At 35.6% G+C, this 16,005-nt stretch overlaps 1 protein-coding gene across 3 annotated transcripts in view; it reads right to left on the bottom strand.

Moving 5' to 3' along the window:
- The window catches only part of LOC108368939 (uncharacterized), a 57,012-nt gene that overhangs the window by 7,421 nt on the left and 33,586 nt on the right, over nucleotides 1-16,005 (bottom strand). For 2 of the 3 annotated variants that reach the window (XM_017623907.1, XM_017623906.1), the window contains exons 4-5: nucleotides 5,697-8,910; nucleotides 4,627-5,556 (exon numbers count right to left, since the gene is read on the bottom strand). In XM_017623907.1, the coding sequence (XP_017479396.1) occupies nucleotides 4,627-5,556; nucleotides 5,697-8,910 (4,144 nt within the window). Of the gene's footprint in view, nucleotides 1-4,626; nucleotides 5,561-5,696; nucleotides 8,911-16,005 lie in introns of all 3 variants that reach the window. The other variant, XM_017623905.1, reaches the window with a different exon arrangement.

A 16,005-nucleotide genomic window follows, 5' to 3' on the forward strand; every position in this document is an offset into this window, starting at 1 on the left:
TTTGTTATACTACAATTGAATGGGCTATAAAATTGCATATTTAGAATTTTAAAAAAAAATATGATTAGAAAATTGAAAATTAGTATGCAAAGTTATTGAATTTTCACAAAGTATAGAGATTTTATTTTTAAGTTTTTTGTTGTAGTATGAACTATATTTTCATAAAAAATTAGCGAAAAAAATTTGAATAAATAACTTTGCATATATTGCGAAAAAATTTTCTGTGCCAATACTTTTGTCCGGCACGGTATATTTTTCGGCAAAAAAGCGTTTTATTTCTCAACATAGTCTCCTTCTAGCTCGATACATTTAGTTCAGCGTTTTTTCAATTTTTTTCAATTGTTTCCAAATAATAGGGTTTTCAAGGTCCTCAAAATAAGCGTTTGCTTTAGTGATGAGCTCTTCATTCGATCAAATTCTTTACGAGTGTAACCGTGGATGGAACAACACTTTTTACTTGATCAAATGTGGCAGATTTTTCTTCAAATCACATTCACCAGTGAGCATTTTGCCCTTTTCAAGGTAATCGATATGAATAACACCGAGTGCATCCCAAAAAACTGTGTCCAGGGCCTTTTTCGCAGACAGACCCACTTTGGTGCTCTTTTTGATTGGTTCTGGGTCTCTGTACGGCTGAATGAACATCGCTGAACACTAACACTCCTTTGAAGTGGTCACACGGTTGCCTTTATGGACGAGTGTGAGCAAGCTCGGCACCCATCGCGCGGATAGGCTTTTCATATGCTCAGTTGAATTGCTTACAGCCACAGCCACCTCGCACACTTTTATTCGATCTCTTTGGGGCGGACTTGCACTTTCAGAGTGACTTGTGCTGGTACTACCACAACGGAACTTAGTGTGTAAACCACTTTTTAACCTTTGAAATTTATGGTGCGGAATCCCCATTGTATTTATACATTTTTACGCAAAAAATAGTAAACGATTTTCACTTTTTTCCATTTTCGTTAAAACCGACGAGCTTGTTTGCTTTCAATGGCTGTAAAACCCAAACTTAAAGCGACAGCTTGTTCAAAATTTTACAAGTGGTCTATTTATCGATGGCAGTCGACAGGAGGAGCAGTATTGTATATAAAGTTACTGAGCGTGAGATTCACAAGGTTATTGACTTTTCAAATTGCCCTCGTACCTTACCGAGAAGCTTGAAATACCATACATACATAACTAGAATAAGAGACGGATGGATTGCTTTCTTAATGGATGAAGTTAATACTCGTATAAAAGAAAATATTGGGCGTTACTAAAATTAGAAAATAAATGCTTATAAATAATGTAATTTGAACCTATTNTTATTGACTTTTCAAATTGCCCTCGTACCTTACCGAGAAGCTTGAAATACCATACATACATAACTAGAATAAGAGACGGATGGATTGCTTTCTTAATGGATGAAGTTAATACTCGTATAAAAGAAAATATTGGGCGTTACTAAAATTAGAAAATAAATGCTTATAAATAATGTAATTTGAACCTATTTGCTCTTACTAAATAGAAGAAATACAATTAAATTTATAAANGTATAAAAGAAAATATTGGGCGTTACTAAAATTAGAAAATAAATGCTTATAAATAATGTAATTTGAACCTATTTGCTCTTACTAAATAGAAGAAATACAATTAAATTTATTTATTTNATTGACTTTTCAAATTGCCCTCGTACCTTACCGAGAAGCTTGAAATACCATACATACATAACTAGAATAAGAGACGGATGGATTGCTTTCTTAATGGATGAAGTTAATACTCGTATAAAAGAAAATATTGGGCGTTACTAAAATTAGAAAATAAATGCTTATAAATAATGTAATTTGAACCTATTTGCTCTTACTAAATAGAAGAAATACAATTAAATTTATAAAATTTGTTTCTTCTTCCATCTGGTTCGGATTACCGTGGAATGAACCTAATGCAAATTCCTTTACGAAACATAATTTTTTAGCAATTACTTGATGCGTTTTTAAAAGCAAATTAGTCTATCAGACGTAATCTCTTAATTAACCAAGCATATAAATCAGCTAATTTTCAATTCTAGTTAAAATTATGAACTTATATGTAAAACTATTCATTTGTGTGTGTTTTTAATACAATAAACTTGTACNTTTTTAAAAGCAAATTAGTCTATCAGACGTAATCTCTTAATTAACCAAGCTCAGCTAATTTTCAATTCTAGTTAAAATTATGAACTTATATGTAAAACTATTCACATGTGTGTGGTTTTAATACAATAAACTTGTAAGATGTTATTGATGTGGAAAAGAGGTGGAACAATCCGGAGAAACGGAACAATTCATGAAATATCTTTAATTTTTATCTATTAGCCATTTGCCTAATTTGATTTGATTATATGTATTGAGTTTTTGTTCACAGTTCTTACCGGTTTCTTTCGATAAAAAAAAAATATTATTTTAAGAAATGTCAAGTCGTAAATTTATATAATTTCATATTATTCCTTAATGGGCAAAATATCACGAAAAAATAACTTAGTATAATTCTTTGTACAAAATTGTCTAACTAATAAAGAATATTTGCACAGCAGAATTTTTTAAATGTCTGTCGAATGTACATACATACAAACATCCCGCTTTATTTGATTACACATTTCTTCTTCAATAAAAATTTTGAAGATAATTGGTGAAAAAGGTAAGTAGTAAGGTAGTTTGCTTTTTATCCGACTTTTTGTTAAACAACACGACAAATCTGCAAATTTTTTTAATCACAACTTATTCAAGTAAGGCTAATGTTTTTTTTTTTCACAAGAATAATTTCAGTTGCTTTACCAATAATAAAACTTAATTAATGTAACCTTGTACTTGCAGCCAATTTGTTGATTTTATGGGGGACTGATCCCTCTTCTTAGCCAATGAGGTACTATTTTTGGATATATATATGTAGTTAACTCGATTTCGTTAATACACATATACACAGCGTAAAAATATTCATGCCGTGACGTTTTGACAATTTTATTTATGTATATGTGCCATACCAAATTTTTATTTTTTTTTTTTATAAAAATATAGTTCATTCAACAGTAAAAACCACAAAAATAATGTTTTTTTAATTTAGTATTTTGCCGGCTCGAGTCAATTTTAAAAATTTTTTGATGAAAACACAAGTTTTTTGGTATTTGTTTCCGATATATTTCGGTTACGCTGCGGTAATCGTCCTCAGGGCAAATTAATTTACACGTCCGCACTGTTTGATGTGGAGTTTTGAGTACCAAACTGCCCTGAGGACGGCTAAAGAAGCGTAACCGAAATATATCCGAAACAAACACCAAAAAACTTGTGTTTTCATAAAAAAATGTTTAAAATTGACCTCGAGCCCACAAAATACTAAATTATAAGTAGAAAAGTCGCTAAAACCATCAGTATAATTTTTTTTTTTTTTAATTTCATACAGAACTCGGGAATATTCAAGAGATACAAGAAATTTTCATCGAAATTTTCAATTTATCAATTAGGTTTTTTAGGAAGCAGGCAGTTTTGTAGCCCTCAAATTTAAGTAAGATAAAGTGCAAGTTTCAAGTCGCTAAAAATTACTGTTGATTTGAGAATTCTTTTTTTGTCGAGGTCCATATAACGCATGAACAAAATCTACAGAATAAATTAATAGATTAAAAGAATAGATTAAAATAAATCATGATTAACTGTAATCGGATTGAATTTAATCGAATTAACTAATTGATTAAAAAATTAATCGATTAGTGCCAACACTGGTACTAAACTATGAAAAAAACAATGAAAAAATTCCATCACGTTAATTTTCCGAGAAAATTCGTTTTTAATTGTTCTTGATGTTACCACGTATTGATAGCGCTAACTTCGAGTTTCCATAAGTCTTTTTGATTTACTTACGTCTCTTTAGAAATATTTTTAAATGTTTATTTTTTAAGTAAAAATTTAACTATAGTTTCATTAATTTTTAGCTTTTCATGAAAATTGTTAAAAATTCTGAAAATATGCATTTCATTTAAAAAAATAAATCACGATGTGCTAGAAAAAATAAAGCAGTCTTTTGATTTAACAACCTAGCTGTCTATATTAAAAAATAGCGCAAATATTGGAAGGGAAAATTGAAGTTAAATGTCGCAGGCCTACATAGGCCTGTTTCTGAAACAACTTTTTAATAACATTGTAATTAATTTTATTTTATTTTTCTTGTTAATTTAAACTTAATCTAGCACAAATGTCAAATATGTATTATTCATATTTCATTTTATTCCGAATTTCACTCCTTTTCCACAAATCAATTACATGCCTTGGAAACGCATCTTGTAAATTATTATTTAAAATTTTATCATAATGTTATTCGACATAATAAAAAATAGATATTCACTTACCGAACCAACGATGTACACGTCTTGGTTGTGCTGACACTAAGAAATTTTGAGTATACCTACATAAATATGTATATGTACGTATCATCAATCACAGAAGAATAAACTTCCCAAAAACTGTTTTTTTTTCACATACGCAAACCAGAACTAAATAAATGTTTAAAAGAAAATTGAAAATAAACCCTAGTGCTAAGCACACACACACACACACACACTCATACCATAGGTATTTGACGTGGCATAAGGAATCTTCAATTTGTTGGAGAACCCACCTTTGATTTTCGATTTCTTCGAGCTACTTGTAACAATTGCCTTGAATTTTTTGGTCATACGCACATGGCCCACTGGCGATGTGCTACCGAATAAATTATCAAATACATCCATTTTGCCACCACGTTTCGACCGACGCGCAGCACCTGAACTTTCTGGTGGTGGTTCAAAGAGATCCTCGTAATCGGCAGAACCCGGCGAATAAGGACTTTCTGTTAAATTCAACGCATCATCTAAGATACCGTTACGAACATTAGGCAAAGGTAGGCCGGCGCCACTACTACTTCCCACGCTGCTACCCACTTTGGGCAGGGGCAATTTCGATATTTGATTACTCTTCATTATAGGAGTGGGACTGGAAATTACTGGTATATGTTGTGAGGCTTGTGCATTGCCGTTCGATAACAATACATTCGATAATACTAGGCCAATTGCATCGTCGGCCTTGTCGCGCATGCTCAAGCCGTCGTCGTGTGCATTGCCCAATATATTAGAGTGCATATGTGTCGCAGTGCTGTATTGTGGCTCATTCGCTTTGTTCAAGTCCTGTGAACTATTCTGTTTTGTATTCATTAGCTTCATTACTAGCTCAACTGGATTGAGTGTGGGACCTTGGGCAGTCATGCTGCTGCCGGTGCCGGTAATTTGTGTAGTCGCGACGTTGCGCTCGCTGGTTAGGCGCTGTTCGTCCACAATGTGTTTTTGAGTGGGTACTATCTCAACATCACCATCAGTGCCAATTGAGCCTTGTGAATTGTTCATCGGGGCAGGAGATGGGGAGCGCGGTGACAAAGATGGTGATTTTGTAGGGTCGAAGGGATCGTAAGCGTCTGGCGAGCATGGACCCGATTCGGGAGGCGTATTGGGGCCAATCTTCTGGTTGCTTTGCACATGCATGGGCTCGAGTTCTGATCGATGAGTATCCGGTTCATGTACCTCGGCCATTTCGGATTCCGAATTTAGTTCGGTCTCGTCATGCAGTGGATTACTGCGTACTTTACTTTGCTTTTTAGCGAGCATTGTAAATTTGACAGTAGGTGGTTCAGGTGGCGTCTTCNAGTATCCGGTTCATGTACCTCGGCCATTTCGGATTCCGAATTTAGTTCGGCCTCGTCATGCAGTGGATTACTGCGTACTTTACTTTGCTTTTTAGCGAGCATTGTGAATTTGACAGTAGGTGGTTCAGGTGGCGTCTTAGGTCCAGTCTGTGGCAAATCATACGACTCTTCTTCGAGTATGGTCTCGAGGCGTTCTCGTTCTAAGGGTGGCGTTTTGTCCAGCTGCGAAGAGGAGCGTACGCCATTGCTCATTTGCGAACGATGATGATCCATTTCTTCAGCTATAGATGCGCTGCGGCGGCGTTCGCGGTGGCTTTCGCGTCGACGCTCATGTTCTTGTTCGTGATGCTCGTGGTGCTCGTGGTCGTGATCATGCTCACTGTCATGTCCGCCGACACCCTCTTCGCTATCCGTGAGGACAATAATGTCGGCCGGCTCCTGATGTACCTGGAATGGCGATCGTTCCAGATCGATTATCGCCACCGGCTTTGCGTCGAGCTTCTTGCGCTTCTTCTTCTTTTTGTTCGCAGCACTCAAGGCCATAACATCAATTGAATTGCGCCGATTATTGTGCAAATCTTCACGCGTTGCCGGCACTGTAACAACTGTTGTTTGCGAAGGCTGTGGATTTCCAGCTGCGTCTTTGTTGAAACTTACGCTAACGAGTATATTGTTGCCCGAAGCAAAGACCTCCTTCGACGGTATGGGATCAGGTGTTTGAGTGCGCCGTATGCGACGCTTTTCTTTGCGCACTTCGCGACGTTTTTCGCCCTTCTTTTTCTTTTTAATACGCTTTCGTTTGTCACGTTTACTACCTCGTGAGGTGCTGCGGCGGGGTTCTGGCTGATAGATGCCATGCATTTCGTGTACGAGACGCGGTGATAATATCGGCGGCGTCCATGATATATTATTGTTTTCACGTTCATAGTCGAGCACTGGCGGCGGGCTAGGTGATGGCGACCAAGTTGGCTCTTCAATTGGTGCCTTCTGCTTTGGAGAATGGCGGCGCTTTTTCTTGGGCGGGCGATCAACTTCGAAAGCATCGCGCTGTCGTGATATGCGAATGTTGGCCTCCGGACTAAGGTTTGCCAAGCGCTTCTTCTTCTTTTTCTTGGCTTTTTCTTTTAATTTCTTCTTTTTGCCCTTGGCTACACGAATAATCGGTGTCTTTGAGCGGCTTCTGTGCAAGCGCGGCGTATACCTAGGCGAGGCAGACATCGAACGCATCCGGGAAGGGGAACGCGAAACAACTGGCTGTGGCAACGGTGAACCGCCACGCACGCGCCTCATGACTTTTCTGCCACCCATGCGCTGCGGCGTAAGTGAGCGTGAGCGCATACGCAAGGGTGTGCGTGAATGTGCGCGCATTGGAGTGAGGCGACGTGGTGAGAGAGAGTGTCGACGTGGAGAATGGTAGCGTTGTCTTGGTGAAAGCGAATGTCGGTGCATCATGTGTTGTGGACTTGGTGATATGCTGAAACTGCCGCGTCGATTTCGTCTTGGTGACATTGAACGACCGCGAGAATGCGATCTAGAGAACGACGACCTTATTCCCATTCTGCGATCACGAGGACTTGGCGATCTACTAAAATTACGTACTTGCCGGGTGGCATCGCGTCCATAGCGATCTCTGATCTCTCTTCTTTCGCCATCTCTGAAGTTTCGTTGCATACCGACAACGTTACGCACATTATAGCGTGGCATTTCACGGCGTTTGGTGCGAAAATTGTTTTGATTGAAACGATTATTTCTATCATAGAATCTATTGTGTTGGTTCATATTATTATGGAAACGATTACCCGGGCGCCAGTGGTTCTCTTTATTGTTAGATCGACTGCGTGAACGCAATGAACGGGAGCGTGAACGCCTACGGCCGCGACCACGTGGCGTTCTAGAACGCGATTTTGGTGGATACGATGGTGAACGGGAGCGGCTTGCTAGGGGCCGTAGTGAACGCGAGCGACTGCGACTGCGACTGCGTATAGGGCTGCGACTGCGTGTTGGTGTTCGGGAACGAGATTTTGATCTGGATTTGGAACGTGATCGTGATTTAGATTTGGAACGAGATTTGGAAATGCGACGTCTACCTTTCTGTTTATTTTCTAGTTGCTTATCGGTGCGGTAATTGCGTACCTTTTGTTTGTTGCTCACTTTCTTGAACGTTTCAATCTTTTTGTCACGCTTTTCACGTTTTTTACTACTTTTGCGCTTCTTAGCGACACGGGCATTATTATCATCATCGTCCGAAATCAGTTCCGTCTCTATGACAGCTGGTTCTTGCACAATAAGGTCAGGTGTCTTGCCACCATCGCCATCCTCCTCCTGTTCTGCATTAGCATCCTTCGAGGTGTTCAACGACTTTGGGCCTGTCTGATCGACGTGTCCAGTTTCAGTGCCTTCTTCTGGCTCATTATTCTCATCGAGGCATGGTGTATAAGAGCGGTCTTGTTCGCTCTCGTTCTTTTCATCTCCTTTCCCCTTATCCTTATCCTTATCCTTACCCTTTTTTTTACGTTCCTTTTCTTTTTCGGGTTCATCTTCTAGTTGACCTTCTTCGAGCTCTGATTTCTCTGCAGCTTGTGCCGCTTTCTCATACTCTTTTGGCTTATCGATTTCAAGTTCTTCCCAATCACTGTCGTCATACAATTCTAATACACCCTTCTTACTTGCAGTACCTAAATCGTTTTCAGGCAACTTAGTCTCGGACGCAGCTGGACTTGGAGTGTGCACGCTCCGGTCTTCGCTTTTCTCTCTCTCTTTTTCGATAGATTCATTATTACTCTTACTACTTTCATTCAAATTTTCTTCTATCTTTTCCGGCTCCATATTCGAACCGTCATTGGATAATATTTCATGTTCTGGATCGTATTGTGAGTTGCCATTATCTTTCGCCTCATCGGGCTTGCCATGGTCCGGCGATACAGTTTCCTCGGCAATCTCAACATTTTCATCCGATTTCTCAACTTTATCACTTTTATCTTTATTTTCATCTATATCCATATCCTCGTTTCTTACGTGTTCATTTTCTTCTTCTTGTTCTTGTTCTTCCTCTTCTTCTTCTTCTAACTCTTCGTCGTCATCGTCGTTTTCCTCTGTTGGGTTTTCTGGCTCATACAAGTCAGACTCTTTTACCGTAGTAGTACTTGATTGGTTTGCATTAGTTTCTGGCGGCATTGGTATTTCATCATCATCATCTAATTGTACTAAATCTTCATTTTCATCGTCTTCCTGAGAATCGATATTTTATGAAATAGGAGAAAGAAAAGTGATATATCATGGTTAGTATACCATTTTTGGTTGTCTACATGTATTGAGTTCTCCTAAAGACCTATTCAAAACAATAAAAAATATAGAGCTCTACTGAATTGTATATTAGAACATCCGAAATTGTGAAAATTCACAAAAAAACCGATTATAAATCTGTAGGCGGTAAGTGCGTAACAGCTATGTAGTACCCCTCGAGAAAATGTAGATAGATAGAAAATGTAAGCCCTTGTGATAAGTAAAATAGTTATCTATACAAAAAGGACAAATATAGCTTTTATCCATGTAAATATGTACATATTTAGAACAAAATACAATGGGACAAAAGGAATAATTTATGTGAGACATGAACCTACACAAATAATACAAAACAAACTATACAGCCACTGGATGTCAATGCTTATAAAATTATTTTCCAAATTATGGGGTTTAGTACCTGATATTTTAGTCGCAAAATTCATATACAAATTTTATTAACAAGTATACTAACTAGCTTTTTTATCAAATTCAATTCGTCGATTAGAACCTCAAAGTATTTCAGAAGATATATGTAAATAAAACTAAGATAAAACCTTATTAATTAATTAAGAATATCGTTAAGGAGGTGTCCAATTTAAGACATTGATGGGCGTATTTAGATTTTCTTGGTTTTGCCCCTAATGGTTAAACTTAAAAAAAAAAAAAAATTCCGCAATGGCACAAATACGACGGCTGCCACGAGCGTTCTATTTTATGTATCGGCTCGAATTCTTTACTTGCTTTACTTAAGTTTAACGCTTAACTGGTATCGTCGTGCCATTGAATGTTTGCATCCTACGTAATTCAAATTTACGATGCCAGCCAAGATCAACAATTTTTCTTTGTAAACAGTTCAAAGCTAGCTAATTTAGTTTTTTTTTTTTTTTAATTTACTTACATCAATCTCGTCCACGGTTCATATGTACCGGGTGAACCAAAATAAGAGTCACTAAAACAAAGTGTAGTAAAAATTAAAGAAACTAATAACATTTCATGATTTTTTTTTTTATTGGTTTGAGATACATTCAAATCCTGCGCATTTCTCTTTATTTGCTTGTCGCAAAGGCTTGAAGAAGGATTTTCAAGCGGCACGTAACACATGGCATATATTTTTCCTACCAAATCTGTATCCGACGAGCTTTAAATTGATCGATATTTAGACCCCTAGTGCCAAGATGGATGGGTCCTTCAAATCATATTGTGTCAAACTATCAAGGAGAAAGGCGAGAGATTTGAATCAACGAACTGATTCCACTAACTTTGTAATGTTCCTTAAACTAATAAAAAATAAACCAAGAAGTTGTATTAGTTTCTTTAATTTTTATTATCTACACTTTGATTTAGTGACACTTTTTCTGGTTCACAATGTACATATGTACATATGTATGCACATTGGGGTGAAATACTGTCCATACAAAAAAATCGATATGGGTTTTCCATCGGAAATATAAAACTTATTATATTTTAACACCGAAATTCATAAAAAGTAAAAAAGACTTTAACTGCTTTATAATACGGAAATTTATATGAAAATGCCACTTTATAGAGCTCGTTAAATCTACTTTATTTTTTATGAATAAGGCCATAAGACTTTAGCCCAAATGTGTCGGAAAATGTTAAGGTTTCGTGAGCTGGACCTATTTCAAAATACCCTTTAAAATAAATTTTTTATAAATAAAATTAGTTTTTAAAAATATATAATATAGACAAAGTAGTTGCCCCTGATTGTAGTTGGGTTGACTAAATGAAAAAGTTGACAAGCAACAACAATTTACATGGCAGCTTAGCCCAGTTGAACGCCGGAGTTGTGAGTTCAAATGCCAATGGAGTGCTTGAACTAGTGAAATGAACAAAACGTGTTCGTAAACAAGTTAATCACATGCAACTTTTGTTGGGAAATTTAACCAGTTAAATCATTTAACTCGTTTGAAAACCAGTTCAGCGCAGAGTTGTATCAGAAAGCTTTCTATTTCAGCCAATCATGAAGAACCAGCAGCTTTCATTCGCAACATCGCAACGTTCAAAAAGTGTACAGTGGAGAGCAGCAGAAATGAGTACATGATATTTTTGTTAAATATTTACAAGATTTATAAACTATTATTTTTTTGTTATTTCTCATATAAATAAGGTTCATGCTTTAACTAAAACCATATAAATCAGACTTTCAAACTTTATACAGAGCTTAGACAAATTTGAGAAACTTTCATTAAAAGTTTGAGCTTTTTATCTGTTATGTTTCGAATTTTTTTGAGTATGCAGTTTTGTAGCCCAATAAATTTTAGTGCAATAAAGGGAAAGTTTTCAGCGGTTGCAAAACCGCGTTGATTTTAAATATTTTATTTTCTGCCGGTTTTTGTACCTACTTTTTCCCATACAAGAATGAGTTTCTTACGGAAGAAATTGCGCCAAACCAGTTTTTATAAATTGCATTTGTTATATGAAAAAAGTTGCAAAAGCCGTAAGCAAAAAATTTTCAAAATCAACGCGATTTTGCAGCCGCTAAAAACTTGCACTTATTATACTTAAATTTAATAGGCTCCAAAACTGCATACTCAACAGAATTCTATAAAATCAGATTAAAAAGCTAATAATTTTACTGAAAATTTGTTAAATTTTAGTAAGCTCTGTATAAAGTTTGATTTATATGGGTTTCGTTAAAAGGCTAACCGCACACATCAGTCGCGTCTCAGTTCCGTCATGGCACCGAACCGTCACCGTCACCGTTCAGTCTCAGTCTAAAAAGCAGTTGTATTCACATATCTGTTACGAATTTTTGGCTGATTTCAGTAATTTCTGCTAGCAAATAGGTTCTGTGTCACAGTCAGCGTCAAAAAATTCTACGCACTGATCTATTTTGTAAGATTCACAATGTTTTTCATAACAAATATTTTTCGGTAATATTTAATAAAGCTATAGTTCATTCTTAATTTTTAAAGTTTCCAACTATATACGGATTTCCCAAAACAAATATCAAATTTTAAAAGCTCTTCATCAAAATTTCCAATTTTTTAATCAGTTTTTCACAAATTTTTTACTGGTGTTCTTTCGTAATTTTTCAATACAAAAAAATTTCGGGCATGTCGTATAAAATTGGATAGGCTACAAAACTGCGTAGCAAGAATTGTCCCAAAAGGTCTGATTGAAGTTTCGATGAAAAGTTTTTAAAATTTGGATTTTTTTTTGTAAATTCTGTACAAAGCTTGAAACTGTAATATATACGTTTTATATACGTTTTTAGTTTAATATTTATCATAATATGTATTGTAAATATTGTAAAACAAGTAATTTTTAAGCAAAAAACAAAACCGACTTCAATTCTTATATAAAAATTTAAGATTATCGTTAATTTCCAATGAACCAATGAGCGGATTAAAACCAAATTAGTATGAAACCATCTGTGAGGTAACACCTTTCCTTTAAAAAAGAATTCTAGAAATTCAAAGTTATGCGGTAACATACATAAAAAAATATTCGGACGAACTGATAATCTTCTCCTTTTTGTGAAGTCGGTTAATAAATCAGTGAGTGGCATTTTTTGAAAAAAAAAACAAGTAATTTTTAAGCAAAATACAAACCGACTTCAATTTTCATATTAAAATTTAAGATTAAGTGATAAAAAAAATATTCCGACGAATTGATAACCTTCCTTTTTGTGAAGTCGGTTAAAAAATACCAAAACTGCATACCCAAATTGTTTCCAAAAATTCGAATTAAAATCTTTGCAATGTAGATGCAATTTTGAAGAATTTTTCTATTGTAATTTTTGCACAAATTCATGTACTTTTTATTAGATGAATCATAAAGTATCGGATATGTTCTAACAAATTCTATCAACTTTTCATCATCACACATTTTTCCGGCAGATAGAAAACACGTCAGTCAAAATAAAAATATCGTTGAGCAGAAATCTAAACTTGACGGTTCGGTGACGGTCGCGAGACTGACGGAACTGATTCATGACGGCGCCGACTCAGTGTGAATTGTGCCTTTTAATTTTCAGGTAACCATATTTTTTTTTACTGATACTCCTCGGAAGTGACGGAACTGTGACGTGCCGTGACTGATGTGTGCGGATAGACCCTAAAGGTTTCGTGAACCATATTTCCATGAAAAAAAAAAACAAAAAAATTTTAACTTTAAAAACCTTTCAAATATTTAACAAAAATCACCCTTTACTCATTTCTACTCCCCACTATATCGATGGCTGAGTAGAGGATTGATCCATCTCAGAAACCAGCTCGAAAAGGCCCTATATCAGAAAACTTTTCAAAAACGCTATACTTCAGAACGGCGTTTGATTCGGCTGCTTAGATAGGACGTTTCTCAATCAAACTCTGAGATAGAGCGTTTTTCAACCAAGTTTTGAAGTAGGGCGTTGTTGAAAATTTTTTTGATATAAGGGCATTTTCGAACTGGTTGCCGAGATGGGTCGAGCTTCCACTCAGCCATCGGGATGTTCTCAAAATTATATAAAACTAAAAGTTAGACAATATTTATAAATTGTAAGCATGTCTACTCGCCAAAAATGTGACCAATGCGACAAATCGCAAGCCTTCATATCATGAAGCAGACATTTGCACGAACAAATTTAAATTTCCAATTACTTTTACAATTTTTTTTCTTACATATTTGTAATCAAACAGCAGCCAAAATAAACTCCAAATATTCAATGTGAATGAATGTGATTTAAGTTTTCCACTCTTAAGGTTCTCGTTTTTTAAGCAGTTATTCCAAACTGATATTAATTGATGTAGAGACGTACATATATTCTATGTTTTAGTCAAAAATTTAAAATTGGTCTTAAAACAAATCTACTTTAAAATTGGTTTTAAAACAAATCTACTTTAAACAGAGAACATTTTACGGACCTGTACCACACGGTCCTCTAAAAACTAACCACAATAACGGTTTAGTCCGACGCAAAATGGAAAACCACTGAAATTTTTAAACTACATTTTACCAGTTTGGAAAAAGAAGCGAAAGAGGTTGGTCCTGCGGTGAATGAAAATACTCCTCGCGTATTGAGACACACGTTACGGTTGGCAGTTATAAATTGGAAGTAATAAATGACGTTTGAGAGGCATAAAAACTACCAACAATGCCTGGAGATCTCTCTACAAATCTCTCATAATGCCCGCCCTTTTATATGGCGCGGAAACATGGACGATGTCGAACAAAGATGAGAAGGCTTGGAGGGCTTTCGAGAGCAGAAGATGGAATAACGAACTGTACAAGCTTTTAGGTAAGCACATGGAAATACAACGATTGCGCTACCTTGAACATGTTGTAGGTGAAAATATCCTTCGACGCGATTGGCGATGTTTTTTTTTGGTATCGGTGCAAATCGAAGAAACGGATGTAGAGCCAAACAAGAAGAAGAAATTTTACTGAATAATTCAGCCCTTAATTGTTGTTCATTAAAGTGCTAATATTCATTACTATGGATGCGTTTTCTGAAGAGTTCTGACGAGTTCGCCGACACAAACTAGAGTTGTCATACTATCGATACTGGCGCCATCCGATATTTTCTCACTATCGATACTATATGAAATTTTCAAACTTTATTTGTTGTATTTTCGTTGTTATGCATTGCATTTTAATATAAATTAGAACCTTCTAGGCTTATTTTTACATTAATAAAAAATAACTAAATTTTATATTTAAATTCCATACATACTTACAGACTGCGACAAAACGATATTAACGCGACATTTCGACCCGTTTTGGCTTTTGTTTGTTTAACGTGCAGTAATTTTATAAAAAAGTATAGCTCAATATATCGCACGTTTAATAATATAGAGATGCAACTCAAAATTTAAGTTGTTGAGGATTTCGTTATGCAATTAATGAAGTTTATAAGTAGAATATGTTCAGTCTAACAGATAACCAAACTTCCCAAATATGGCGAAGATATGTGTCTTTCCATCAGTATTTTTGTGTAGCAACTCTATGAAATGATAAAATTTTGATTGCGTTTTCCCACAAAATGGAAATTTTGAAATCCTTCCTTATATAATTAAACGTGCGATATAACAAAAACCATACAAAAAGTATCACCCGTATGCTGTAATCCGAATCTCCGCAGTTACAAATTCCTAGTTCCGTTCCGAAAAATCGAAAATTGGTATGCTGTAATCCGAATCTCCGCAGTTACAAATTCCTAGTTCCGTTCCGAAAAATCGAAAATTGGTATGCTGTAATCCGATCGTAACTATCAACGGCACTGCCAGCTAAAAGCGCGAAATTCAAAGTTCCTAGCTTTGACAGAAACAAATCAAAATAAATATGATCGCAAGTGAATAGTGAAATTAAAAAAAAAAAAATAGTTGTTATTTGAAAAGAATTTTCCTTAAGTAGAATACAAAGGAATCAGTGGCCGGAGCACTTTTGTCGCAGGAGGAAGAACATGCTGCAGCTCACAGTTGCATTAATATACAAAGGAGATTGCTAGTAGTTCTGATCCATTTAGCTTGTGAAAAATTTCCGCGTAAGCAAAGACGCATTTAAAAGCGTTTTAATAACACTGGTTTACAGCAAAAATGTTCTCTGGATGCCACTATTCAATTCCTATTTAGAATTGCGCGATGATTCCGAAAATCGAGTTAATTTTTTTTTCTATGGATACATTTTCGAGATATCTGAAATTTACCGTTATTCAGCTTAAAGCAGAAAATGGTTCCTTTAAATGACGTATATCTTACGAACCAATTTAAAAATCTTAATATAAAATACGGCAAACAAATGAAATTCTCCATCACTTTCCGTTAGGGCTTATAGTTTTTGACAAATTAATTAATCATTCCAGCTTTTTTTTTTTAAATGAAAAAATTAAAAAAAAAATCAAACTTTAACAGAAGAAAAATGTAGAAAATTACAGGTTCTGCGCCAAATTTTTGCATTTGTACTAAAGCCTGTTCTGTTAAGGCCTGTATGCAGCTTTCAAGAAAAGCAAAAACTCCATATAAAATGACGTACAAGAAATGACTAAGAAATACGAGCAGTAAATAGTGTTACTCGGGTGCTCGTATTTCATAAAAAAAA

The sequence above is a fragment of the Rhagoletis zephyria genome, unplaced genomic scaffold (genome assembly GCF_001687245.7).
Source record: "Rhagoletis zephyria isolate East Lansing unplaced genomic scaffold, Rhagoletis_zephyria_1.1 Rzeph_scaffold_03407, whole genome shotgun sequence".
Classification (NCBI taxonomy): Eukaryota; Metazoa; Arthropoda; class Insecta; order Diptera; family Tephritidae; genus Rhagoletis; species Rhagoletis zephyria.